This window comes from Schistocerca gregaria, chromosome 1, assembly GCF_023897955.1.
Source record: "Schistocerca gregaria isolate iqSchGreg1 chromosome 1, iqSchGreg1.2, whole genome shotgun sequence".
NCBI lineage: Eukaryota > Metazoa > Arthropoda > Insecta > Orthoptera > Acrididae > Schistocerca > Schistocerca gregaria.
In genome coordinates, this window is record NC_064920.1 from 401,409,036 (window position 1) to 401,435,690 (window position 26,655).

General features: G+C 38.0%; 1 protein-coding gene across 1 annotated transcript in view; it reads right to left on the reverse strand.

Annotated features, from left to right (window-relative positions):
• The window catches only part of LOC126349195 (dihydrolipoyllysine-residue succinyltransferase component of 2-oxoglutarate dehydrogenase complex, mitochondrial), a 54,279-nt gene that overhangs the window by 8,550 nt on the left and 19,074 nt on the right, over positions 1-26,655 (reverse strand). Inside the window, exons 4-9 of the mRNA XM_050002410.1 lie at positions 20,761-20,835; positions 20,587-20,642; positions 17,411-17,519; positions 8,106-8,505; positions 7,776-7,974; positions 2,539-2,790 (exon numbers count right to left, since the gene is read on the reverse strand). Of these exons, the coding sequence (XP_049858367.1) occupies positions 2,539-2,790; positions 7,776-7,974; positions 8,106-8,505; positions 17,411-17,519; positions 20,587-20,642; positions 20,761-20,835 (1,091 nt within the window). The remainder of the gene's footprint in view (positions 1-2,538; positions 2,791-7,775; positions 7,975-8,105; positions 8,506-17,410; positions 17,520-20,586; positions 20,643-20,760; positions 20,836-26,655) is intronic.

Consider the following 26,655-nt stretch of genomic DNA (forward strand, 5'->3'; position numbering starts at 1 on the left):
TGCGGATGAATCCCCCATGATTGCCAGCGTCTCTGATGGCGCGCTCCTTCCTTGTAGGGGCCCCCCTCAAAGGGCACTACCGCCTTAGGTGATTGTCCACACCTCCCGAGAAACATGCGGAGGGACCAATTGGCACGTTCGGAAGGTAACAGATCAGGCAATCACCCCTCCCTGGGCCCGGCCTTTACCAGGGGGTACGTGCGTGCCTTACTTGTCTACCCAGGGCGGGGAATTACGCGTTACCCCATCACCGGCTACGTGTGCGAACGGCATGGGTCGGCCTTCAGACATGCATAGGGAGAAAACAAGAGAGGAAAGAGAAAGAGGGATAGAAGAAAGAATCTCAAACACTGAAGCAGAGAATAAAACATGGAAAAGAAGACAAGGAGAATAGGACAAGGAGAATGCTGCAGAGATAGAAGTAAGGGCATGAAAGCAAGGAGAAGAGTGAATGCAGGGACAGACCAACAGAGGAAGAAAGTGTGAGAATGGAAAAAAAAACAAAGGAAACAGGATCCTGGAGTGTTCAAATGTCCGTCTCCGGATGAAGGTTTGATACATTACTCCCAAGAAGAGATAGCGTGAAGGGGAGGTGGGGAGGGGGGGGGGGGGGGGGAAGGAGGAGGATTGGGGACGAGGAGGGATGGGGAAGAGGGATAGGGCAGCACGGAAAGGAAGGAGAACTGCACTAGCTCGGGGCCCTGTGCTTACCATGCACGTATCCACAAAAGAGATGTGGACCCCCTGGGGGGACATTCATGCTAGATTCACGCCATAACCAGATGTTTAGTATTGATATATGATTAAACCTGTCTGATTATATTTGTTGAAAATTTTTACTATGTACCAACATTAGTGTGGAATAAGTTTAAGTGATAATTCAAGAACTGATGAACATATTTACTGTGGGTGGGTGAATACTTGGGAATAATGGCTGACTACACCACTCCGCAACAGTTGAAACCTCACACGCAAAATTTTGTGAAGGAGTCCTAACAAAATACAAAACCTTCTTACGACACACTCAATTAAAATTTGTTATATTGTCTGTTATGTGTCAATGGGCAATATCCCACTCTAAGCCGTGTAAAGGCTGCTACTTCTTCAGCTCGTTGTGGCAGGAGGTAAGCTTTGGTTGCACTGAATGTTTCACTGAACACAGCTAATTACCGTGCACTTTCACTTAATTAGCCTCTCACTAATACAAGGTCTTCCAGTTCACATATGGTAAGAGCTTGCAGTGGGGTTGAAACCGAGCAGGAGATGGAAGAGAGCATTAGCGAGTTCATTTCCCTGTAACTCTGTGTGTCCTGGAACCCAGCAGAAAATTATTTCGTTAGCACTTTGGAAATCTGAGCAGATGAGGAACATCTCGCCACAATGTCATGTCATCTGCTTCAATGCCCTCAGCATAGAAAACAATTCTGCACAGCAGTCCTGGGATATCTGTACTAATGACAAATTCGGGGAACATGACGGAGCAATCAATAAAGTTCACATGCTTAGATCCACCACTGTAAACAATAATAATATGCAGGTGGTGTTTTAAAATCTCATAAAATTTAGTTTTAAAAATGTAATTTGAGGTGAAATTCTCCCTGTACTCAGTCAGTTGACATCTTTAGTAGCCATGGCCATCCACCCCTGGCATTGGATGTTAATGCCCTCTACCTACAATACTCAAGACACTCACTCACATGGAATCAAATGGCCTCGTTGCCCATGGATGGTTACATAACAGACATTCCAGTGGCAGCTGGGCAACAGAGATGGATGCTTGTAATGTGGGAACAGGCAGAACCCTCTATGGTTGGCATCCCATGAGGAGAAGAGACTGAATAGATAGTGGAGACTAACCAGGCTCCACACACAAGCTGGAAACTGGACTAGTCCGATAAGTCCAGGAAATTAGTGGAAAAGCTACTGATCACAAATTTCACAACACCAGTTCATCTACTCTTACTAGACAAACACTGGTGATGAAAACTTCATCCACCACCACGATTTAAACCGGCTATCTATGGATTAAGTGCAGTGGCACTAGGATGCATTAGTGACCTTGGGTATAGATGCAGGTAACAGTTTGTATCAATTTTTAATGGATTTCCACATGAAATGTCAGCTCCATTGGCATGAGATGAAAATACAGTGATCACTGAAGGTTTGAAGTCCTACCTATAAATTAGAGCAATGTTCTGAATGTGTGCAATATAAAAACAGGTCACAGACAACAGTCCAAAGTTTTTATCTTGATTTGTATGTCAACTGATGATGAATCTAAAATACATATGCGACTGCTGTGTAAAATTAACAGTAATCCTTTCAAGAGCTAATGATGTTAGTGTTTGACACGGTACATATTAATTTACTTAACGAATGTATTCAGCTTCATGGAGGCTTCATGAATCTTCAGTTATTGCTACAATTAACAGTAGAGTTACTTGTATTATAAGAGGAATATACTCACAAGGCTTAGACACAAATTTCATTTACAAGAGTGGAAATCTTTCAGAACCAGACACCCGTAACAACACTTACCTGTCCTTTGATGGCAACAGGTCGTTCCACAATAGCATGCATACCCAAAATAGCAGACTGGGGTGGATTTATAATAGGTGTACCCAGCAGAGAACCGAAGATACCTCCATTACTAATAGTGAAGGTCCCCCCATCCATATCCTCCACTGCAAGCGCTCCTTTTCGAGCTTTCTCACCAAGTGCAGCTATCCCCAGCTCAATGTCAGCATAGCTCATTGATTCAACATTTCGCAGAACTGGTACTACCAGCCCCTGAGGAAAAAGTAAATATTAATTCCTGAGAGACAATTTGATGAAAACACATCATACACAGTAAACTAAATCCTCACTCATTACACATTTGTTTCTTTTCTTTTACCAAAACTGAAAAAAGGAAAGTTTATTCACGACACAAGTAACAAAGCAATATACTGAGCCTGAAACTGAACATATGATCCCATAATAGAAAAAAGGTCATACAGAAGTATAATATGGTATACACAAATTGTTACCCCTAATGTACACAGTTACTAACAGAAAATCTTTGTAGTATAGCCAGCAGGCATGTGTGTTTTATGCACATGACACAGCAAAGTAATACGTAAAAAATTATATACCTCATTAGAATAAATGCAGAATAATCAAGATTCCATCACCTGCTGATAGGAAATCAAGAGATAATTTTTCACAGAACTCCTAGTCCTTCTGACTGCCTTCATTAACTAGAGCCTGTAGAATCTACTTGGTAGGAAAGTAAATCTACAGACCAGGGCATCTTAATCACAATTATGCAGTAATATAAGGGTACAACTATCCCCAAATCAAATACTTCGAATGGATTTTTCAGGCTACCCAAGAGACAGAAAGTACTTTGCTCGGAAGGAGGATTTAGAATTTGTTACTACATTTTTTTGTTAGAATGAAAATTCACATTGCCATGTTGCAATAAACAGTACCCTTCATAGTTCTTTCAAGAAAGTCATTTCTGAAGTTGGAAGTTTCAGCAGTAGTTATCATCTCCAGTAAAATGAATGCAGGTATGGAACTGCATTGACATCATGGTTAAAAAAACATTTCAACCACTGTTGCAAATGGCCTTCATCAGGGAAACTTATTTACTCTGGGCCAGTGCTACATTCAGGTTTTACACACTATAATTGCATCCTGTTCATAGTTTGTTTGTCAGGAAATTCGTTGGACTCTATTTTGATTGGATGGCAGGAGAAAAAAGGTGGGACTGACAACCTTACTTGATAGCTTTTATTTTAATTCCTGCTGGCTACTATCAGTGCATGAGGGGCAAGCCAGTTGCTCCACAATATCTGCTGGCAGCCAAGGCAAATCATTGTATTTTGTGCCTTTGACTGCTGTGTATACTGCCATGCTTAAAGGGGCAGCCTCACAAATGTTGTTGCATGTAGCTATCTCCTGCCAGCAGCACAGAAAACAGAGGGCTATACCCATTATCACAATTCATGTTGGCTACTAAACCATTTGTTTTTAGTCATCCTGGATCAAAACTACACTGTTGTGGAGCAACAGTTATATAAAATGATAGTCAATCAGTGCCGAGCATATAGAAGAGAGAGAGAGAGAGAGAGAGAGAGAGAGAGAGAGAGAGAGAGAGAGAGAGAGAGAGAGAGAGAGAATGTGTGTGTGTGTGTGTGTGTGTTAACATGCCCAGTCTAAAATTTGTCATTTAAAAGAGCAAAGATAATAGTTAAATAAGGTCAAGTTGATTGCTTATGCTGGAAAGTCAGAGCTAGGCAAAATTCGAATTCTTTTCCAAGATCGATTATATCTTTTCTATGCAGTTTCAAGATAAAAGTTTGATTATTTAGTCAGCTCTGTTAATAGTATAACAACATAATTACTTCTTTAAGGTTGTATGCCACACTATGTGAATAGTACTGCAATGGATAGTCAACATCAGGTGCTGAATATCACAATATTGTTGTCAAAACTATCTGATGGCCATCTGTTTTAATTTTATACAGATAACAAATAGTTACATTTTACGGCACTGATGGAAAAGAAAATGCACACTCATATACACATGTCCACATATTACTATAGTGTTCTTGCAATTTAAATCAAATGATACTCTTCAGCTTAGCAAACTGGGAATGTTTAACTCTAGACAGGAAGTTATCAATATGGTCTAATTACTGCAGAGAAGGCTGGCAACAGTGCTTCATTAAATGGAAACTGACATGCACACACAAGTTGAAGCTACTACGAGGAGTCTTTGAAAAGCCCGTGCAAAGTCCGAGAGATGACACCACCGGTGCATATCGAGGTCATGTTTAGTTAGTAGCATCTTTGGAAAGAATGCACATCAAGTTTCAGCCATATTGGTCTATTTCTTTGTGTTTGGAATTTGCGTGAATCAAAGAAGTCCAGTGATTGTCAAAAAATGGACAAAGAAGAATTGGAAACTAAGGTGATTAAAGGCAAAAAGGCTCAGGAGACTAATGAGAAGCTTGGTAACACTATGGTGATTCTGCATCTTCAATTAGAACAGTTTATAAGTGGTTTCAAAATTCTCGGAGTGGCCATATGGGCATGAGTGATGCTGAACTTTCTGGACGCCCTGTGGAGGTTATGACCCCATAAATCATTGATAAACTCCATGATATGGTAATGGATGACAGAAGAGTTAAGGTGTGTGAGATTGCTAGTGCTGTGGGCATCTCAAATCAATGAGTACATAATATTTTGCATAAACATTTGGACATGAGAAAACTATCCGCAAGATGGGCTCCACGATTGCTCGCGCTTGACCAAAAATGGAATCGTGTGAAGTGTTGCAAGGATAGTTTGCAGCTGTTCAGGAAGAAACCGCAGGACTTAAATTAAACATGAAGAAAAGGAAACCAAGGAAAATTTGGAAAGGTAATTGAAATTCAGGTAGGAAAACACAAGCATTAAGAATGAATTTTCACTTTGTAGTAGAGGATGCACTGATATAAAACTTCCTGGCAGATTAAAACTGGGACTTAAAGTCAGCATCTTTGCCTTTTGTCGGCAAATGGTCTACTAACTGAGCCACCCAGGTGCGACTCATGATCTGTCCTGAAAGCTTTACCACTGCCAGGCTGTCTCTCCGCAACATCCTTTTTTCCAGCAGTACTAGTCCCAAGTTCCATAGAACTGTGAAGCTTGGAAGGAAGGAGATGAGGTACAGTTGAAGTAAAGTTTGTGTGTCATGCTTGGGTGGCTCAGTTGCTTGGGTGGCTCAGTTGCTACAGCACTTGCCCCAAAAGGAAAAGGTACCAGGTTCGAGTCTTGATTCAGCACACAGTTTTAATCTGCCAGGCAGTTTCATAATAAGCTTTCAGGTCTGCAAATTCAACCCAGAGATGGCAAAAGGCTTGCAAGAGAAGTTGAACAGAATGGATAAAGTCTTGAAAACATCAACAGAAGTAAAACTAGGTAATGGAATGTAATCAAATTAGGTGATGCTGAGGGAATGAGAATCTAAAAGTAACAGATGAGTTTTACTATTTGGGAGGCAAAATAACACACAATGGCCAAAGTAGAGAGAGAATATAAAATGCAGACTGGCAACAGCGAGAAAAGTGTTCCTAAAATGAGAAAATTTGCTGACTTCAAATTTAAATTTAAGTGATAGGAAGTCTGTGGCATGGTAAAGAAGTGAAATGTTCAGACAACAAGAGAAAGAAGCTTTTGAAATGAGTTGCTATAGAAGACTGTTTAATATTAGATCGGTGTATCAAAAAACTAATGGGGATGTACTGAACTGAATAGAGGAGAAAAGAAATGTGTGGGACTGGTTGACTACATGAAGGGCTTGGTTGACAGGACACATCCTGGGGCATCAAGAAATTGTAAATTTCTTAATGGAAGGAAGCATGAGAAGTAAAAATTGCTGTGGGAAAGCAAGGTATGACTACAGCCAGCAGATTCACATGTACATAGGTTGCAGTTAGAACACAGTGATGAAGAGGACTTACAGATGATTGATTAGTGGGGAGAGCTGTATGAAATCAGTCTTTGGATTGAAATCACATCATCTTCAGTATTTCAAGGATTCTAGACCAGTCAACATTGCCAAATGCTTTACTAAATCTACAAATGCTATAAAAATAGGTTTGCCTTTCACCGACATATCTTCTATGGTAATATTATATGGTAAGTGGTCAATATTGCTTCACATGTTCCAATAGTTCTCCTGAACCTCATCTGATTTTTCCCTAGGTCGGCTACCCCCAGTTTTTCTTTTTTCTGTAAATAATTCATGCCAGTATTTTGCAACAAAGATTTATTAAACCAATCATTAGATAATACTCACACCTCTCATTTGTTTTTTTTAACTCTAAACTGAACTTGAACAGACACAAAAAACCTATTAAATATAAGTACACTGTACAAACTTCCTGGGTACAGCAAGTAACCACCCCATTACATAAAATGATATTTTTCTAACAACAAAAATCTATGTATTTGATGTGAACTTTCCAGTTTTGACAAAACATGTACTCCATCACTGACTCTGTGGAGCACACGCAAAATTGAAGAAAACACATCCTTACTGTCAATGCAAAGTTGACATTCTAAGTGACAATAATGGAACACTAACTTGAAAATTCCTAGGATGGAATGGCCTGAAAAATTCTAACACTCATCTTTGCATCATTGCTGACTACTACCTAGGGAAGCCCATTAATATTAAATTCAGTGAACTGACACGTTACACTTACGAACAACCTTGGCAAATTCACACACCCCTCCCCCTTACCACTTTAATTAAATATCATTAATAGTGGCGGAATGCAATATGGTGGAACACTAACTTTTTAGTACAACATCCTTCAGTATATGTGATGAGAAACATCTGCCAGTGGTAAGGATAAACTCAATTAGCAAAAACTGCAGGTAATTCTGTCTAATTACAGTTCAATAAACTGTTGTTTAGTCATAGCATGTGCAGCAAGTGGGAATACATGTTACTTAGAAGTGAATGTGAATTTAACCTGGCAATGTGTTTTCATAAGTAGCGACACAACTTTACAGTTTTTCCTATATCGATGTTGACAATTCTAGTCTAAGGACATATATTTATATTCAAGATAGAGCAAGAGGACCGTATGGCTATATTTGCCATCACAGATTTGATGATTCCCTACCATAATTTACATCAAGTGTAGCTGAAAATGGCTTAAAACCGAAATTGTAAAGTTCACTCAGAATAAAGCAAGAAGTTAGCAGCTGAAGGTGAAAAAAAAACAACTTACTTTTGGTGTAGCAACAGCAACAGAGATGTCAACATAATCTCTATACACAATCTCATTGCCATCAATCACAGCATTTACCACTGGCTGATCTTGCAAAGCATATGCCGACGCTTTTACAAAAGCAGACATGAAACCAAACTTAATGCCATACTTCTTCTGGAAAGTCTCCATATGTTGTTTCCGGAACTCCATTATATTTCTGTAAAAGAAAAAAAAAACGTGCTTTAAATAATTAATAAATTTATTCCCCATGATTGTACACATTAGGTTAATTTTGTGAAAAAGTGTATTTTACAGAAAAACGTAAACAGCAACTTTTTGTTTACCAACCCCATATCAATTTCATTAAATGTTGTTAGCATAGCATTAACATTCTGTGCTTCCTTCAGACGTTGTGCTATGCGTTGCCGCATTCTGTTCATCTTGACTCTTTGTTCTGTTCGTGTTCCCGATATCTCTGACGTAGGATCAGAAGGAGGAACTTTGACAGTGGCTGCCTCAATGGCCTGTGCATGTCTGATGGCTGCCACAGGAATGGAACTCATTGGTGCCTGTGGTTTTGGTGGTGGAGGTGTGGGAGGAGCACTAGGTGCTGGAGCACTGGGAGCAGCGGAGGGAGGCGGTGGTGGCGGTGGTGGGGGAGGAGGAGCCGCAGCAGCTGCAGCTGGCTGTGGAGCTGCTGATGGAGCCTTGGCTGCCGCCTCTGCCTTCGGCTTTGCAGGAGCAGCACCTGTGAGACATCTTCAGTTACTTACAGGAGAATCTTAAAATATAAGTATGTGATATCATAATATGTGAGACAGAAGGTGAAAAAGGACTTCCCGTTGGAGAAATAAAATTTTCAGTACAAGAAAAATGTTCGATAATGTCTAAAATAACTATTTTCATTTTTTGCATAGTGCAATAATTTACTTCTTTTGTACAAGCTCATATCAATTTAAAAGACCTTTTAACCCAACAGGAGTCATTTATATCCTTAAAAGCAATTGATTTCAGTCTTCTCAAAAAGGACAGTCCTGACAAGAGGTCCCCGTTCTAAATCTCGCACCTGCGTGTGCTACCCTTCACAAAATAGTATTTCCTAAATTTTATAGGCATTTTAAGGAGATCAGCATAGCTTTGGATAAAAGAAAAAGGCCTTATGAAAACAAAAATGCCAGTCAACACAAGTGATTAATTTTTACAAGACAGTTATAAATGCCTACAGATGTTACCAATTTGCAGTTGACGGCCTTAAAATGCCAGCTAACAGCTGACATTACTGTAGCAGCAAAAATCGACAACTACAACACATGTCAGCTCTGTTGTTGCTGCTAGAAATGAAAAAAGTTGCAGTTGCTGTGAATAAATATGGCTGTCTTGAAGAACAGCAATGCTAACGAAGTATCTCACACAACTAAACATATCCACTTTGAGCTTGTTAGCTTCAAAGATACTGTACATTGCAAAATGGACACTGATGGAAATGGATTCGTGCACCGCATCTTTCCCAAAAAAAATGAACCTGCTGGGTTTCCTGGTGCAGTAATTCCAGCAGGGATGACAAAACATTGAAAAGATTGTCTTTTTAGAAGCACCAGGACTGGTTTTGAAAATAAATAAAAAGACATTCTGTGTCCTGAAGTAGAATCAGAATTCGAACCAGAACCTCAAGTCAGTGACAATAAGGATCCGGTGGAATGAACCAATCAGTCAGATATTCCAGAGCCAAATAGGAGGCAAAATGCTGTTTGTGATGGAACTTGAGCCCCTTCAGACACAAGTGTTTTAGAAGTAGAAAATCAAATCATTTGGCCACTACACAATATGAGATTTTAGTAATATATTTTTGGGGGTTTAGTGAATTCAAAATTTTACTCTTTTCGGACCCTTAACGGCTTTTTTTTAATAAAAAAAAAGGCTGTGCAGGATAAACTAATTTTTTCTGGCCAATTTATTTGGTAGCAAATGTTTGTACACTATAACGTGCTGTAGATCTGAAGGGGTTAAACTCTTACTAAGTAATGTTAACTTTAAAAAGTCTGTATCACTTGACAATGGACATTTTAAGGGTAATACAAATGCAGAATTTGTTTCTTAAATATGTCAAATTAAACTATGCCAATAAAGTGAAACTTCAGCATTATCTCAAATCACCCATTGTCCATCACCAATATTAAACTTGTCATGACTCACTCAAATTTAGAGAGAGTGCTTTTTTCCTTCAGATTATTCAGAATTTAATGTAGAGTGTAAAAATTACAGCAACTCAAAATTCGAAATTTTTGACAAGCAATCTCTTTTTCTTTTTCATTTCACATATTATGTTACAGGTCCCTTACAATACTAGATAAATTACACAGAGTGATGTAACACCTTATACAGGGTGGTCCATTTATCGTGACCGGGCCAAATATCTCAGGAAATAAGCGTCAAACGAAGAAACTACAGAGAACGTAACTTGTCTAGCTTGAAAGGGGAAACCAGATGGCGCTATGGTTGGCCCGTTAGATGGCGCTGCCATAGGTCAAACGGATATTAATTACAATATGAATGTTTTAGTTGGACCACTTTTTTCGCTTTGTGATAGATGGCAGCTGTAATGCACGTAAAGACAGATTGCCAAAACACTTAGAAATTTCAGGCCCTGAAGACTGTTCTTTTGCCAAGCAGTGCGGGACCTCTAGCATCCCATTCTGATAAAGAAGAAATAATATTTAAGGAATGGTTTTGAATTAGTGAAACTGGAATATGGAATGTTTGTGTTATAAGAGTAGTGAAATATGTGGTACCGCAGAAGAGGGATCCACCAGTACACAATGCAATGCTCTAGGTCAAACGTAGGATTTAGGTGAATACTACATTAGCAGTAGAAAAACAATAATATAATCTTAGTAAACCTCGGTGAAAGGTTGCAAGCACTGGATAAATATGAAAACTCCTCCAAAATTTATGGCAAGAACCATGATTAATAGATAAAATAGAACAAATACAAAAGTTTGAAATATTGGCGGAATCATGCGAGCATACAAGAAACTGAATTAAGAGTCATTTACATTACGAGAATTAACAGCCAGAAAAAAAGGCTTAATTAAGGATATCCATAAGAAGAAATGCATCATATTGATAAGGGCACAATATTTGTATCTATGTGAACATTTAACCAAGATTTAACACTGGTAAGAACTCTAACATTTTTAAATGAAATTCTATATAACTTTTCAATATAATTCACACTAATATTTAAGACAGTTATCATTATGAATAACCAACATCAGGCTTCCATTCCCACAAACATCTGCCAACTGACTTGGGGCGGATGGACAGCCATTTCTCCATCAGCCTTGTTGTCATGGTGCTAACTACCTAACACTATTTTTTTAAAATGCAAGAACAAGTGATAATGGGTGCTTGATCAATGCTATGTAGAGGGTAAGCTACATCTACATGCTAACAACTAAATGAATACTTTGCAAATCACACTTAAGTATCTGGAAGAGGGTTCATTTAACCACCTCCATAATAATTCTCTATTATTTCAGTCTTGAACAGCACGCAGAAAAAACGAACACCTATATCTCTTCCATGCGAGCTCTGATTTCCCTTGTTTTATTATGATGATGGTTTCTCCCTATGTAAGTTGATGTCGACAAAATATTTTCGCATTCAGAGAAAGATGGTGATTGAAATTTTGTGAGAAGAGCCCACTGCAACAAAAAAACGTCTTTGTTTTAATGATGTCCAGCCCAAATCCTGTATCAAGTTCATGACTCTCTCCCCCCTGCTTTGGGATAATACAAAACGTGCTGCTATTTTTTTGAACTTTCTCAATGCACTATTATTCGTTCTATCTGGTAAGGAGCCCAGACTGTGCATCAGTACTCCAAAAGAGGATGGACAAATGTAGTGTAGCCAGTCTCTTAAATAGACCTGTTACATGTTCTAAGTGTTCTGTCAATAAAGTTCAGTCTGTAGTTTGTCTTCCCCTCAAAAGTTTCTATATTTTTTTCCAATTTAAGTTGTTTGTAATTGTAATTCCTTTGTATTACTTAGTTGAATTTACAGCCTTCAGATTTGACTGATTTATCATGAAACCGTAGTTTAACAGATTCCTTTTAGTGCTCATATGGATGACCTCACACTTTTCATTTTAGAGTCAATGGCCACTTTTCGCACCATACAGATATCTTTTCTAAATTGTTTCGCAATTTTTTCTGATATTCTTATGACTTTACCACATGATAAGCACAGCATAAACTGCAAACCAACGTAAGACGGCTGCTCAGACTGTCTCCTAAATTGTTTATATAAATAAGGAATGGCAGAGGACCTATAACATTACCTTGGGAATGCCATAATCACTGCTGTTTTACTCGATGACTTTCTGTCAGTTACTATGAACTCTTTGACAGGATATCACAAAGCCAATAACATAAGTGAGACAATATACCATAAGCACGCAATTTCACTAATATCTGCTTGTGTGGTACAGTGTCAAAAGCCTTCTGGAAATCCAGAAATATGGAATCAATTTGAAATCCCTTGTCAACAGCACTCAACATCCCGTGTCAGTAAACAGCTAGTTGTGTTTCACAACAATGTTTTTTTCTAAATCCATGTTGATGTGCATTGACAGACCATCCTCTTCGAGGTAATTGTAATGTTGGAACACAATATATGTTCAAAAATCCTGCTTCATATTGATGCCAATGATATGGGCCAGTATGGGGGAGCAATGCATTATTAAGCATGTGGTCATAATCCTTTGGCTCATCAGCATATATAAAACTGACATAATCAACAAAACTACACTTTTCTAATACAACAACAGGGTCATTCCATGTCAAGTCATCCAGGCCATGACACACATTATCTAGTTGTGAACTGAGATTTTGTGCACTGTTTTTGTGTCTAATATCATGAACTTTTGCCAATTTTTATTGCTGTTTATACATTCTATTGGTAGCAATTGCTGAAAGTTGGACGCAATGCGTAACTTCAAAACGAACTGTAAAAATCTGAAAACTGGCTGCAGTTTTTAAACAAAAAATGGTATGCTGACAGTTTATTCCCTGAACATCCTTTCTGAAAACATGCTAGAATTGTTCAATTAAATTTTTATAAATTAATTTGATTTAATTGTACTGTTAAATTAGAAAAAAATATTTTGGACAATTGCCCCGTGCCTATGGAAAACACTGAAAAAATTAGAAAGTTATCTATAAATAATAAAGTTTCATCAACAAAAAATCAGAATGAGATTTTCACTCTGCAGCGGAGTGTGTGCTGATATGAAACTTACTGGCAGATTAAAACTGTGTGCCGGACCAAGACAAACTCAGGACCTTTGCCTTTCGCAGGCAAGTGCTCTACCATCTGAGCTACCCAAGCGTGACTCACGTGCCATCCCCAGAGCTTCACTTCTGCCAGTACCTCGTCTCCTATCTTCCAAACTTTACAGAAGCTCTCCTGCGAACCTTGCTGAAAAGATGGTAGAGCACTTGCCCCTGAAAGGCAAAGGTCCCGAGTTCAAGTCTTGGTCCAGCTCACAGTTTTAATCTGCCAGGAAGTTTCAACAAAAAATCAGTTTTAAGAAATGAATGGCACTGGGGATCTCTCTCTCTCTCTCTCTCTCTCTCTCTCTCTCTCTCTCTCTCTCTCTCTCTCTCTCTCTGTGTGTGTGTGTGTGTGTGTGTGTGTGTGTGTGTGTGTGTGTGTGTGTGTGTGTGTGTGTGTGTGGGAATTGGGGGGGGGGGGGGGGGGGGAAATACCAAGAGACATTAACAACATAAGTACGCATAATATCCAACTTGATCAAAAATTGCAATATATGAAACAAATTATAAAATGTGGGGCAACTTGTACATTGTATGACACAAGGACACTTTCTTACCTCTGCCACAACCAAATTAACTCAATCTAAAAATACATAGCATTTTGTTTATAATATTTAAACATTTTGTCAAAAGCCAATATAGTCAACACTGCACAAAATGCTGGTGCTGCAATCTGCATTCCAAACATCATTATCAGGCCAACAGAAGGATGGGGATGGTTCATGTGGATGCACGAACCTTCTGTAACAACTTCTTCTTCTTCTTCTTCTTCTTCTTCTTCTTCACAATTCACCTTCTCAAGAAATCCCAAATACCAAGAAGAGTCATATGCACATGCAACATAGCAGGTGGGCTACACAGTGCATTCTGGCATTAATGGCAGAAGTGCATCTGAGAAATCATGCAAGATACTTAAGTCTGTATCACAGCTCAGCCTTTTTGCTCCAATCCTGGTTGGTTATATTGGTACAATGTGATGCATAGATCATGTTCCAGGAATTGTTTTTGCACTTGTGAAGTGCTGAGAAAGATATTGTCTGACTTGCGTCATTTTATCTTTTAAAGAAAAGAGAAATGAAATACCGTGCAGATTCTTGTAACAAAATTCAAATACCTGTGAAGCTGTAAGTATTTGATCTTTGTACACTCTTTGCAAACTTGTTTTTGTGACAAGTCTTTTACAGTGCCACCAGTACCATCACAGGGAGATTTGCCATGGCTGATAGCAAAAAATGACCAGCTGCACTTACGTTGAAGTCGTGTTCATGCTAGTAGAAATTTCTGAAATTCTTACAATTTTTATATTGTGCAGCACAACCATCAGTGAAATATTCAACATATGCAAGATGGATTACAGGAAATACACACTTAAAAAAATTCAATACAATCTTCTGAGTCTGGTACACCGGCAACATTATGTTCTAGATCACCAGAAACAATACAAATACTTTTTGCATGTAACTTTATGTCTTTTTTGTAATGTATATATGGCAGTGTGAAGAGTGCAGCTGTCATTGTTCCAATGGTACCCCTGTACTTCATCTTGAACAACAAAATTGAGATTTTCACTGAAATCCATTAAAATTAACACTAATCCTTCATCACCGTTTCCTTCTTCATTTTCAGATAATCAGATTGTAACAGAGAAATAAAAGAGTGTGAACAATTTCCTTAATTAGTGTGTCACAGAATTCAGATAGAGGAGTGATTTGAACACTTAAAGTCATCTTTTCAGTTGATACCCATTGCCTGTACTGAACCAGCACATCAGAATTGTCTTCCATTTCATTTTCTAAGTGGGTTTGAAGCTAATAACTGGTGGGGCATTTTTAACAGGCGAAGCACACAGGCTCTGTTATTGATATTACATGTTATTATTTTAATTACATCTACGTATGTTTCTTTAATAGAAATGGAATTTAGAAGCAATTTATTGTTTTGGTGGTTAATGCACACACATACAGTATGTGTTCCTGATGACCCTGCAAGTAAACACTGTTTTGGTCAAAAAGAAGCAAATTTTGAGACTCCTGCTTTGTCTCCAGGATACTTTTTTTGTAGAGGGAATACAGTTCAGTTAAATTACTTAAAACAAGAAGCTTTTGTTCATAGATATTTTTGCTGGTGTTCACTTTGTCCTTTTCCCTAGGCATTATTCTTGTGTTTTCGTCATCCAAATAAAAACTCTTTACTTTTTGCACTGTATCACGTGGCAATGTCTTTCCTCTTTTCTGCTTAGCCATCGATAAAATATCCTTCTCCATTAAAAGAGCTCTTGCTTGTTGTACCAAATATTCAGAAACCTGAAAATTGCAACTAACTTTCTGTCAAGACCAAGTTGGTGGCACAAAAGTAACTGAATTTTTTCACAATTATTTGCATATTCAATTTTCTGTTTGATTTTTCCCACGAGTTCATCATAATGTTTTGCGTTTTCTTCCAGTTCTGTTAAATCACTGTCAGGGATAGTGCTTGCATCAGCAGCCAGCTCAACTTGATATGTATGTGAAACTTTAGTTTTCAGAGCCCCAGCTGCAGATTCCAATATTCTGCTTGGTTGCTACATACCGACTATGCCGAGCAACTGAATGCATCTTTGCAGGAGATACTCCTAAGCTAGTTAGCTAGTACTGAGCACAGATTTTTTAGGAGTCTGCACATTCACATTACTGTCATTTATATAGTCTGGTTATGAGTCATCACTTGCTTGTTTTTCATTAATATGTTTGATATAGGCTGGCCACATTTTCTCCCCAGGAATAACGCTAAAGCCCTTCGTTTTGAAGGTCTTTGTATTTTCTAAACTAATTTCATGCACTCCAGATGAAACAAATAGTTTATGGCACTTGAAGGGATCACAGCAAATTTTCTTATGTAGAGGGAATCTGCCCAGGCACCTGTCTTTGTGTTTAAAACACACACATGAAACACTTAAATCACAGTATGAATGTTGCTTCGCCATAATAAAAGTTCTTGTTCTTCACTGGTCAGTTCATCTGCACAAGTCAGGGCATTATCACATATATCTTGCAGATAGTGTCTACGAAAACACTGCCTTCTTGTATTTTGCATACTGCTTCAGTCATAAAGGCAATGTTTGTTGTAAATAATTCAAATGATGATTGGTGTAACCTAAAAAGTAATTAAATAATGAAAAATTGTTCTATCCCATTCTTTCGTTACATAAGTATTTCACATTATCATTGTAACATTAGGGGACTTATTTTTGTTTTGGAATGAATAGTTAAAAACTGCAACAATTGAATTTTTAACCAATAACTGACTCGGTACAACTCAATACAAGAACTCAGAACTGTATGCTCAGTGAACACAACTCAAAACAAAGGAACTGGATGATGCAATCCATGTAGTGACAAGAAAACAATGTTCTCAGATATGATTTGTTCTGACAGAAATCGAATGTAGCCAACTTCAGCAATTTAGTGGTGACATGGTAGTCATGAATTAGCAACTTCAATACTTCTTTTACAATAACATTGTTTTTCAAGCTTCCCATTACTTCTACAAACTGATTCTTTTTGTGTGACATAATGGAATATTTATAATAATTTTGTAAATTTTTCAAAGGTATCTATGAGGGGACAATACCTTAAAAAATTGTAATGCCCATGCATGGATTTTGTTCAAAAGAAATTATTTACAATTTTTTCTGAGATGTAGATGATGGATATTCACTACAAGAAGCTAGCTTCCACTGGAAAAACTGTAGGAACTATAGCATTTTTAAATTTTAAAGGAGCTCATCTATGAAAGCCTGAATTCCTGAATCTATACAACTTCTTTTTATCGTAAGTGAAAAAGTAATTGACCTGCAACATTTACATTTTGGAAATGTGAATACATCTAGGTAAACTTCCACTAGCCAAAATTTCAAGGATTTGCGTGATGACGGGTGTCATTTCCCAAAATTTCTGGACGTTTTGACATAGAATGACGAAACAGAACCTGTAATGTTGGTGCAGATTTCAGTAACTACTACCACTCTTTCCCCAAAAAAGTGTTATAGGGCTAAAAGCACCATAGTTAGGTTTTCAAATATTCCTTCATAGTTATAAAATAGAAAAACCATCACTTCAGTATTAGTTCATTCTATCAATTTTCCGACACTAATGTGAAGTTTCTCACTTTTTTCATAAATAGTTATCACTAGAGATGCATACAAAGTTGCTCAGCCACTATTGTTCACTATGATCACCATTTTAACTCTCCGTCTTTCAATAAAAACGTGAACAACTACAAGGAGCATAATATTTAGCTTCTATAATCTTTTGTCAACTTCTGTAAGTTGCATCTACATACCAGTTACTTTGAGTTTAAACAACTTCTGTCCTGCTTTAACTGTTGCTCCATCTTCCACAAACCGCTCTTCTATCACACCGGCCGCTGGTGAAGGAACAGGCACTGATGTCTGAAATATAGAACATAATACAGAACTAGAAATGATGTGTAGCTAATCAGTTACACACTCTGCTGTTCAATAGCATAACAATGTCAACCAAGACATGGTAGATACTTTTTAACATGTTCATTTTTATATTACATGTGATGAATTTATATAGTAACAAGTGCTTTTTATTGTATTGCTTGTTGGATTCTGTCTTGGGATCTTCGGCTGACTTTTATTAAACAAATATTGGCAAAAGAGCACTCGAAGAAGCCACCAGGTGGTACATCAACAAGTGGCCATAAAAGCCTTAACCATTTTGAAATACATTTATAGTCCAACAATAGCATAAAGGATGATTCATCTAACCCGTTCCCTTCACATGTTTCAAGGATGTGACGCCTGTTATTTTACGGGTGCACTTTCTCAATGTTCTCATCATTCCATTCCACGTTCTTTTGGTTCCCACATGCCTGAGTTGAAGGCAAAACGAGGATAATGGAAAAAATAAATGAGGATAATGGAATGTAGTCGAATTAAGTCAGGTGATGCTGAGGGAATTAGATTAGGAAATGAGACACTTAAAGTAGTAAAGGAGTTTTGCTATTTGGGGAGCAAAATAGCTGATGATGGTCGAAGTAGAGAGGATATAAAATGTAGACTGACAATGGCAAAGAAAGCATTTCTGAAGAAGAGAAATTTGTTAACATTGAGTATATATTTAAGTGTCAGGAAGTCATTTCTGAAAGTATTTGTATGGAGTGTAGCCATGTATGGAAGTGAAACAAGGACGATAACTAGTTTGGACAAGAAGAGAATAGAAGCTTTCGAAATGTGGTGCTACAGAAGAATGCTGAAGATTAGATGGGTAGATCACATAACTAATGAGGAGGTACTGAATAGGATTGGGGAGACGAGAAGTTTGTGGCACAACTTGACGAGAAGAAGGGATCGGTTGGTAGGACATGTTCTGAGGCATCAAGGGATCACCAATTTAGTATTGGAGGGCAGCATGGAGGGTAAAAATCGTAGAGGGAGACCAAGAGATGAATACACCAAGCAGATTCAAAAGGATGTAGGTTGCAGTAGGTACTGGGAGATGAAGAGGCTTGCACAGGATAGAGTGGCATGGAGAGCTGCATCAAACCAGTCTCAGGACTGAAGACCGCAACAACAAGTGCCAAGTAACGTGCATTTGTGATATGGCTAAAAAGCTCTTATATAGGAAAAAAAACCCGTTTAAGGAAATAGGATTTCCATTTCCCGAGTTTCTTTAAAATGTAATGTAATGTGTTGGCAGTGGACCCACTGTGTGCATGGTTCATCTCATTCTTCTGTTGTTAATGCACTGAATTCCAGGTTTTGATGCCTGGCAGGGCACAGGATTAGCTTTTGCATATGAGTCGAACCTTCTACATAGGACGGTCTGAGTTAACTAGAAGAAACCTCAACCACATTTAATGAACACCAAGAATCAGTCAATGGAACTGAAGCTTCAAATGTCAATGATATTCATCAAAAGTCTAATGTTCAAACCAGGGATATTACACTAATGGCACAGTGATTAGGATCGGAGACTGTCCACTACTCCTAAATGAAATAGAGGATAGTCATAAATAGAGTTTTGCGCCAACTTCTGACAAAGCAAGCTGGGATCTCTTTACTTCCTCTCATTTTGCCATCTGCCTCCTTAAATTCATTTTATTTTCATTTTCACCTAATTACCATTAACATACATGAATATAATCTGCATGTCCATAAAAGAGAAAGTTTGGCCTTCAGTCTTAAAGAATATAGCACCAGATCTAATTTTGTGCTCAGTTTTGTGTATTTAATCAATTTCCTAATTTATTTCGACTATTCCTAGTTAATTTTTTTTTATAAGGTGGAATCAATAATTGTTTTGTGACTTCTATTCTACTGTTGACTTATAAACAAATATAAATTCTGTACTAATTATAAACATTTGGAAGAATAACAACTAGCATTCATAAAGTATTTATTTGGCTCTATTCAAAAACATGTTAGCAAAGTCAGCCCTTATTTAATACCAAAGTAATTATGAGGTTTGTCAAAAGTATGGTTTGCGTAAATGTATCTGTTAATTTTATTATTTAAACAAATAATTTGGCCTAACCTTTGTGGTAGCAGTAACTGTTTCACAGGATGAATTTTTCTATATATTCAGTTAATTGAATAAGTATTGTTTGAATTATAATTTCTGTACATTAAACATTGAACAGTGTATAGTTTCAGAATCTATTATTGTGAAATATATAAAGTCTCGATTTTTGGTACCGAGACAGTCAGTCCATGGTCGATTTTCAGAGGGGAAATCTGTATCAGTTAGAGCAACAATAATGCAATTGAATTAGTGTAAGATCAATACGCCTGATGTTAAAACAATGTCAGAGTCTGTTCAATAGTGCAAATTTACCATATTATTCTGCAAGAACTGTGTGGTTAGGTTTTTTACTGCTCATAGGTGTTCAACGGTAAACTATTGTAGCGGTGTGCTGACATTTGCCTGCAAACTATTAATGAGCCTTATCAAAAGTTAACTAATAATGAACTGGCCATATTAACATTGTAATATTTATGGGTTGTGAACAGTGAAAGAAAGTAAAGAACTGTGAAACGCAACTGTCAGCTACATCATTTACAGTAGTCAATGTTGAACTCCCATCCCTCATTTTTAAGCCCGTTAACAATACAATATGTCGGCACCAAGGACTATCAACGAAGAAATAAAGCAGACGAACGTCACAAACTACTACTGCTACTGCTACTGCTGCTGTTGCTTCTGCTGCTGTTACAGCCAGCACTTACAAAACAAGAGTAAGCAAACTGAGACCATCAAACTTTTCAATATCCAGCACACTGCTAACAGACTAACATAGTTTCCCACCTCTAAGTCTCAGGAACAAGCAAAAATTTTTCAGCCATGGCAATAAGAATTGAGTTGTTATCTGAAAGTTACTTCTGCAGGACACTTTTGAATGTTGTTTCTATGTTTGCATAGCTTTAAACAAGGTAGAAATTAACCGTAAAGGTAGCCATTTGTGTCCAACCACAAAAACATATCACATACCTTATCAGTTTCTATTTCCAAAACTACTTCATCTTCTGAAACAGCATCTCCAACAGCTAGAATTAACAATATAAATTTAGAAGATTTTGTATTCTGATAAATTTACTGAAGTTTACATGCATGATATTTCTTGTTAATAGACAAATTCAGAGACAGGAACAGCAAACAAATTACCTTTCTCCCACCTCACATCTCCTTCCGAAACAGATTCTGCAAATGGTGGTACAGTGACGATCTTCACTTCCTCACCTACAAAAATAAAAATACAGATGCTGAAAGATTTAGCACAGCAAAGAAAAACTTAATTTCTTTCTGAAAAGTCAAACAACAGTTTTATATTTTAACCCTTTAAGTCTTCTGATGAAACACTTGTCGTAACACACAAAAATTACACAATGGGGTTTCAAAATCAGTTCAAATTGTACTGGCAAACTGACATCCTTCTTGATTTAAAGTGCAAAATACAAAATTTGAGCCAAAGCAGTCTGCATTCACTATAAGCAAAAAGGTGTTTGTAGATCACAAGGACTTCAGTGCATGCCCACAGAATTAAGACAAACAGGAACTCTACACTATCACAGTATATAAGATAAAGGCAGTTCAAAATACTTTCATTTGACGTAACACATGTCAAGAAGCCATTGTGAGTGAACCTCACACAGCTCTCCAATGGGAAGGAGAAGAAAGATTTTAAGTACATGAAGAAGTAACAAAATGATATCTTTCTGCAGTGGGTAATCCAAAACAATGAATAGAGGGTGTATCACAACTAATGGCATAAACACATATAGCTGACAGTAAATGATAATAGAAGCAAAAGAGTGTCAGTAAAAATTGGTATGCAAACGAATCGTTTGCGAGATAGTTGTGATTTGGTTTCTACCAGCCACCACAGACTTGATTATGTGTAAATTTCATCCCAGCTGTGAAAAGGTAACGGTACCATACAACATTAAGAAAAGTTATAAACGATACTTTGGTAGAATTGCTGGTGTTCTGAATGAACACAAATACTTGACAAGCAATGAAAAGTCTCTGCTTCAATTCTTAAAATGTGTTAACCATAGTGGCACACACTATACATTTAAGGTGGCCAAAATACAGAAATACATGGAGTTCAGAGCAGGTAATCTTGGAGGTTGCAGTACAGAGCCTCCTTGCCCGATTCACCTTCGGCTCATTATGTCATTTCACCATAATTGTAAAATGTGCCAGTGTTTTAATGTTAGCCAGCATTGTTGGAACAGTTGCTTAAAGACAATGGATTATATCAATCCATTTTTAGTGTCAAATTGTTCGTCTCGATAGCTGAGCGGTTAGCGCAACGGAATGCCACGTAAAGGGGGCCAGGTTCTTTTCCCGGCTAGGTCAGAGATTTTCTCCGCTCATGGGCTGGGTATTGTGTTGTCTTCATCATCCATCATCAACATCATCATCTCATCCCCATTGACACACAAGTCACCTAAGTGGAGTCAACTAAAAAGACTTGCATCACGCAATCGGTCTACCTGACGGGAGGCCCTAGCCACACAACATTACATTTCAGTGGCGAATTCAAACAGGATTGATTTATACACTAACTGAGTACATGGCATTGTCCAGATATGTGCTTAGTCTATCTTCTCTCCTTCCTCCTCTCTCTGTCTATCTCCTCCTACCCCTTCCTCATCCATCTTCACCTCCCCCACTCTCTCACCTACCCCCCTCTCTCTGTCCATCACCTACTCCCCTCTATCACCTCCTCTCCACTCTCTCTGTCCATGCCCCCCCCCCCTCTCTCTGTCAATCTGCTCCTTCCCCCCCCCCCCTCTGTCCATGTGCTCCTCTTCCCACTGTCCATATGATGTGCTCATCTCCTCTCTGTTCATGTGCTCCTCTCCCCTCTGTCCATGTGTTCCTCCTCCCTCTCTCCGTCTATCTCCTTCTCCCCCTTCTCTCTCACATTTTCCCCTCCCCTTACCCTTTTTTGTCCATCTCTTCCTCTCCCCTCTCTCTATCCATCTCCTCTTCCCTTTTCCTATCCATTTCCTCCTCCACGTCTGTCTGTTCAGCATCTCCTCCTTCCCATGTCTGTGCCTCTCTCTTCCTCCCCGTCTCTGTTCATTACTTACTCTTACCTTTATCTGTCCATCTCCTCCTCTTCTCTCTCTCTATCCATTTCCCCCTCCCCACTCTTGTCCATCTCCTCCAATCTTTGCCTATCTCTTCCTCCTCCTCCCTTATTGTTTGTCCATCTCCTCATCCTCTCTTCTCTCTCCATGTTATCACACTCACCCCAATAGGAGGCTGGGAGTTCCTACCCCTATGGTATTTCTTTACAGATTGTAATTCATACGTGTACAAAATTTGACTGAAATTATTCCAAAGTTTCAAGATGATCTTTTTACTTGTGGCTTTTCATGCATACTCACATGTCAAATATATTTCACACTTATTTAGTATATTTCAGATGTGTTTGTACAAATATTTCACCTCTACGTGTAGCAAATTTTGCACTGAATTTTCATTCTTATGCAGTTCAATGTTTATGACACTGTATCTTCTGAACTTATGTAACTGAACATGTATATCCAGTGGTATATGTGTGTATTGTCAGTGAAATGTGTTGTAAATTGAATTGATAGTAAAGAAGTAATAAATTAAAACGTCATGCATTATGTGGCAGTTTTTCTCGCATCTCAGTATTTGATGTCATATCTCCTAAACTATGTGTTGTACAATGAAATACTTTTTTTAGGTAGATTCAGCAGCATATGTGAATACCGTCTGTAAAAAGTGTTGTGAATATAATTTAGTGATAAATTTAAAAGTATTGCATGATGCAGTAATTTTTCAACATTCAGTGTTTATAACATCAAATCTCCTGAACTAATTGTCGTACAACAACGTAATTTTTCTGGTACATTCAGTGGTATATGTGAATACTGTCTGCAAAATATATGAGAAACAGAGTTAGTAGAAAATGCATCATAAAATAAAACATTATGCTTCACTTGGCTGAGTGCATTAACAGCACAAATGTAGTAATTGATAAACTTTTTCCCTTTGTCATTCTGTGGGGATTGTCAGTAAGAAAAAGTTTCATAAAGGTTTGAAAGTAGTGTAAACTTCACGAATCTCTAAGAGCTCTCATTCTCAAATATTGGATGGCTACACGGTTTCTCCACCTCTAGCCCCAACCTTTCAACAGGTGGTTGGTTCTTACCACACAGCGATTCTTTCCAGCGTGTATCAAGTTGCTGAAATGAGCACAGATATGTGGAGGTGTTATGTGCTCGCACCTACATAACCCCCCCCCCCACACACACACACACACACACACACACACACACACAAAATTATAATTTGAGTGGATAGTTGGATACTTTAAGACATTTAAATCTACATATCAAAAGGTGAACAATCTTTTTCACTGTGATCTATTCTATAGCAAATTGGTTGGGGTAGGTAGTTGATTGGTACTGTGTGGCCTTTCAATCCTGTCAGGTTATAAAGAAACAATATTGGTAGTAGTACTTTCTTTGAGAAAGTAGGGTTCCATCTACAAGACATGTATATGCCATTTTGTTCAGAGTTTTGATTTAACGTAAGTGTTTGAGACACTTCTACACTGAAGTGAATTGTTGTAGGTAGGTCTGTTACAGTGAATGTTAAAAATACATCTGGCCTAACATTTATGAAAAGGGTTTGGTTACATTTGTTCCCAATGAAAAGAAAATTGGTTATGAGACACTGTTTTCTACACTTAATGTTGTACATGCTAATTGCCACATTGCTCATTGTTCTCATATACAACAGGAGGTGGATACTTCAGACATGCATAGCGAAACCAAGATACTAAATCTATGCCTTATTTCAGATGATGATGATGATGATGAAGGTGATGACGATGATGATGGTGATGACGATGATGGATGGTAATGACAGCAGTGCACCGGTGCCCGAGGAGATGAATTTATTGTAGGTGTCATGTTATTACTTCAAAACGTATATTTGGCCTTCTGTGCAAATGGAGGACAGAATTTAGACAATCAAGGTTTATTTGATATGTACACGAAGAACTTTCATTTACTCTCCCACTATAACACAGAGCACACGTTTAAGTTTATTGCTAACAAGCATGTTCTTATTAACAAAACTGTAACATATGTTTACATGTACATGTTTGTGCAGAGAGAGTTACTAATGAAAATGATGTGAAAAAAAAGTTCTTTGAGGAACAAGGACTTATTGAGAAGATAATAATACACACACTCATATAAATACATGGAAGTTTAGCACATATTGTAAGCCTTCTACATCAGCTTATGTTTCTAAGGTAAGGGACTGGCCCATCCTCAAAAATCTTTGTAAAGCAGAAATTAAAATCTTGCAGGCTACTTTTACACGTGTGTTCAGGCATCAGTTACAGAACCAAAAAGGATGATATGATGCAATGTGAAGTTACATATTGCACACAACAGAGTGTATATGGCTATTTGTAAACGCAAATAAAAGGAAATATTCTAAATATAGGTTTTGCATTAAAGCATGTGTCTGCAAATGCCTTCTTTCATTCCAACTGGGATCGTGGGATAGCCACGACAGATACAAATACAACACCCGTCACAGTAGGGCAACTTAATATATTAATTATATATGATGGTAGTATCTGTTCCCGAAAGAACAGTTACCATTGATGACCATGCAGCTTTGCTAGAATGAAATGATAATTAAATGGACACCCTAGCTGCAAACAGGTGTTGATATACTTTATTGGGGACATTTGAAAATGTGTGCCCCGACGGCGACTCGAACCCGGGATCGCCTGTTTACATGGCAGACACTCTGTCCATCTGAACCACCAAGGGAACAGAGGATAGTGCGCGCTTGCAGGGACTTATCCCTTGCACGCTCCCCGTGAGACCCACATTACCAACATGACCACACCACTACATTCGTAGTGCGCCTAATAGATGTTTGGCCATCATACTTATTACAGATTAATCTGCCAAGTCCCGTATGAGTTCAGGCATCGCGAGTGCGTTCGCACAAGAAGGTCAATAGCCGGGAAGCCATATTTTAACTATATATGACGGTAGTATCTGTTCCCGAAAGAACAGTTACCGTTGATGACCATTCAGATTTGCTAGAATGAAATGATAATTAAATGGACACCCTAGCTGCAAACAGGCTTTGATATATGATGTTAATTAGCTCTGCAGGTGATGAAGACAGGAATCTATCATGAGATAAATGAAATTATTCAGGCTGTTAAAGGGGATGAACATTTAATTATGATGGATTACTGGAATTCAGAAGCAGGAAAAGGAAGAAAAAGAAAAACAGGAGAACATAGTTGGAGGGGGGGCAGAGAATGAAGAGGAAGCCACCCGGTAAAATGAAAATGCAGCACAGATCATAATTTAATTTTTGCTGATACCCAATCATGAAAGAAAGTTGTACATGTGAAGAAGACCCGGTGACACTGGACTGTTTTGGATTGATTATACAATTGTAAAACAATTTCGAAACCAGATTTTAAACTGACATTTCCAGGGCCTGATGTCAACTGACTATCAGTTATTGGCTATTAATTGAAGACTGCAACAAAGAAACTGTAAAACAGTAGGAAATTAAGTAGATGCAAGCTGAATAAACTGAAGGAGCCAGAGGTTGTTAAGAGTTGCACAGGGAGTATTAGGTAACACTGGACTAAAACAGAAGAAAGGAATACAATAGAAAAAGAATGGGTTTCTTTAACATATTAAACAGTGAGGGCAGCAGATAATCACACAGGTAAAAAGACAAGGCCTAGTACAAACCCTTGTGTACATCACGAGACATGGGATGTAATTGAAAAAAGAAGAAAATGCAGCTGAAAGTGAATACAGATGTTTAAAAATTGAGAAAGATAGGAAGTGCAAAATGGCTGTGCAGAAATGAATAGAAGAAAAATGTTAGGCTGTAGAAGCACGCATACCTAAGGAAAAAGCTAGGTGCTACCTATAGGAAAATTAAAGAGACCTATGAGAAAAGAGAAGCAACTGTATGAATATCAAGAGCTCTGATGGTAAACCAGTACTAAAC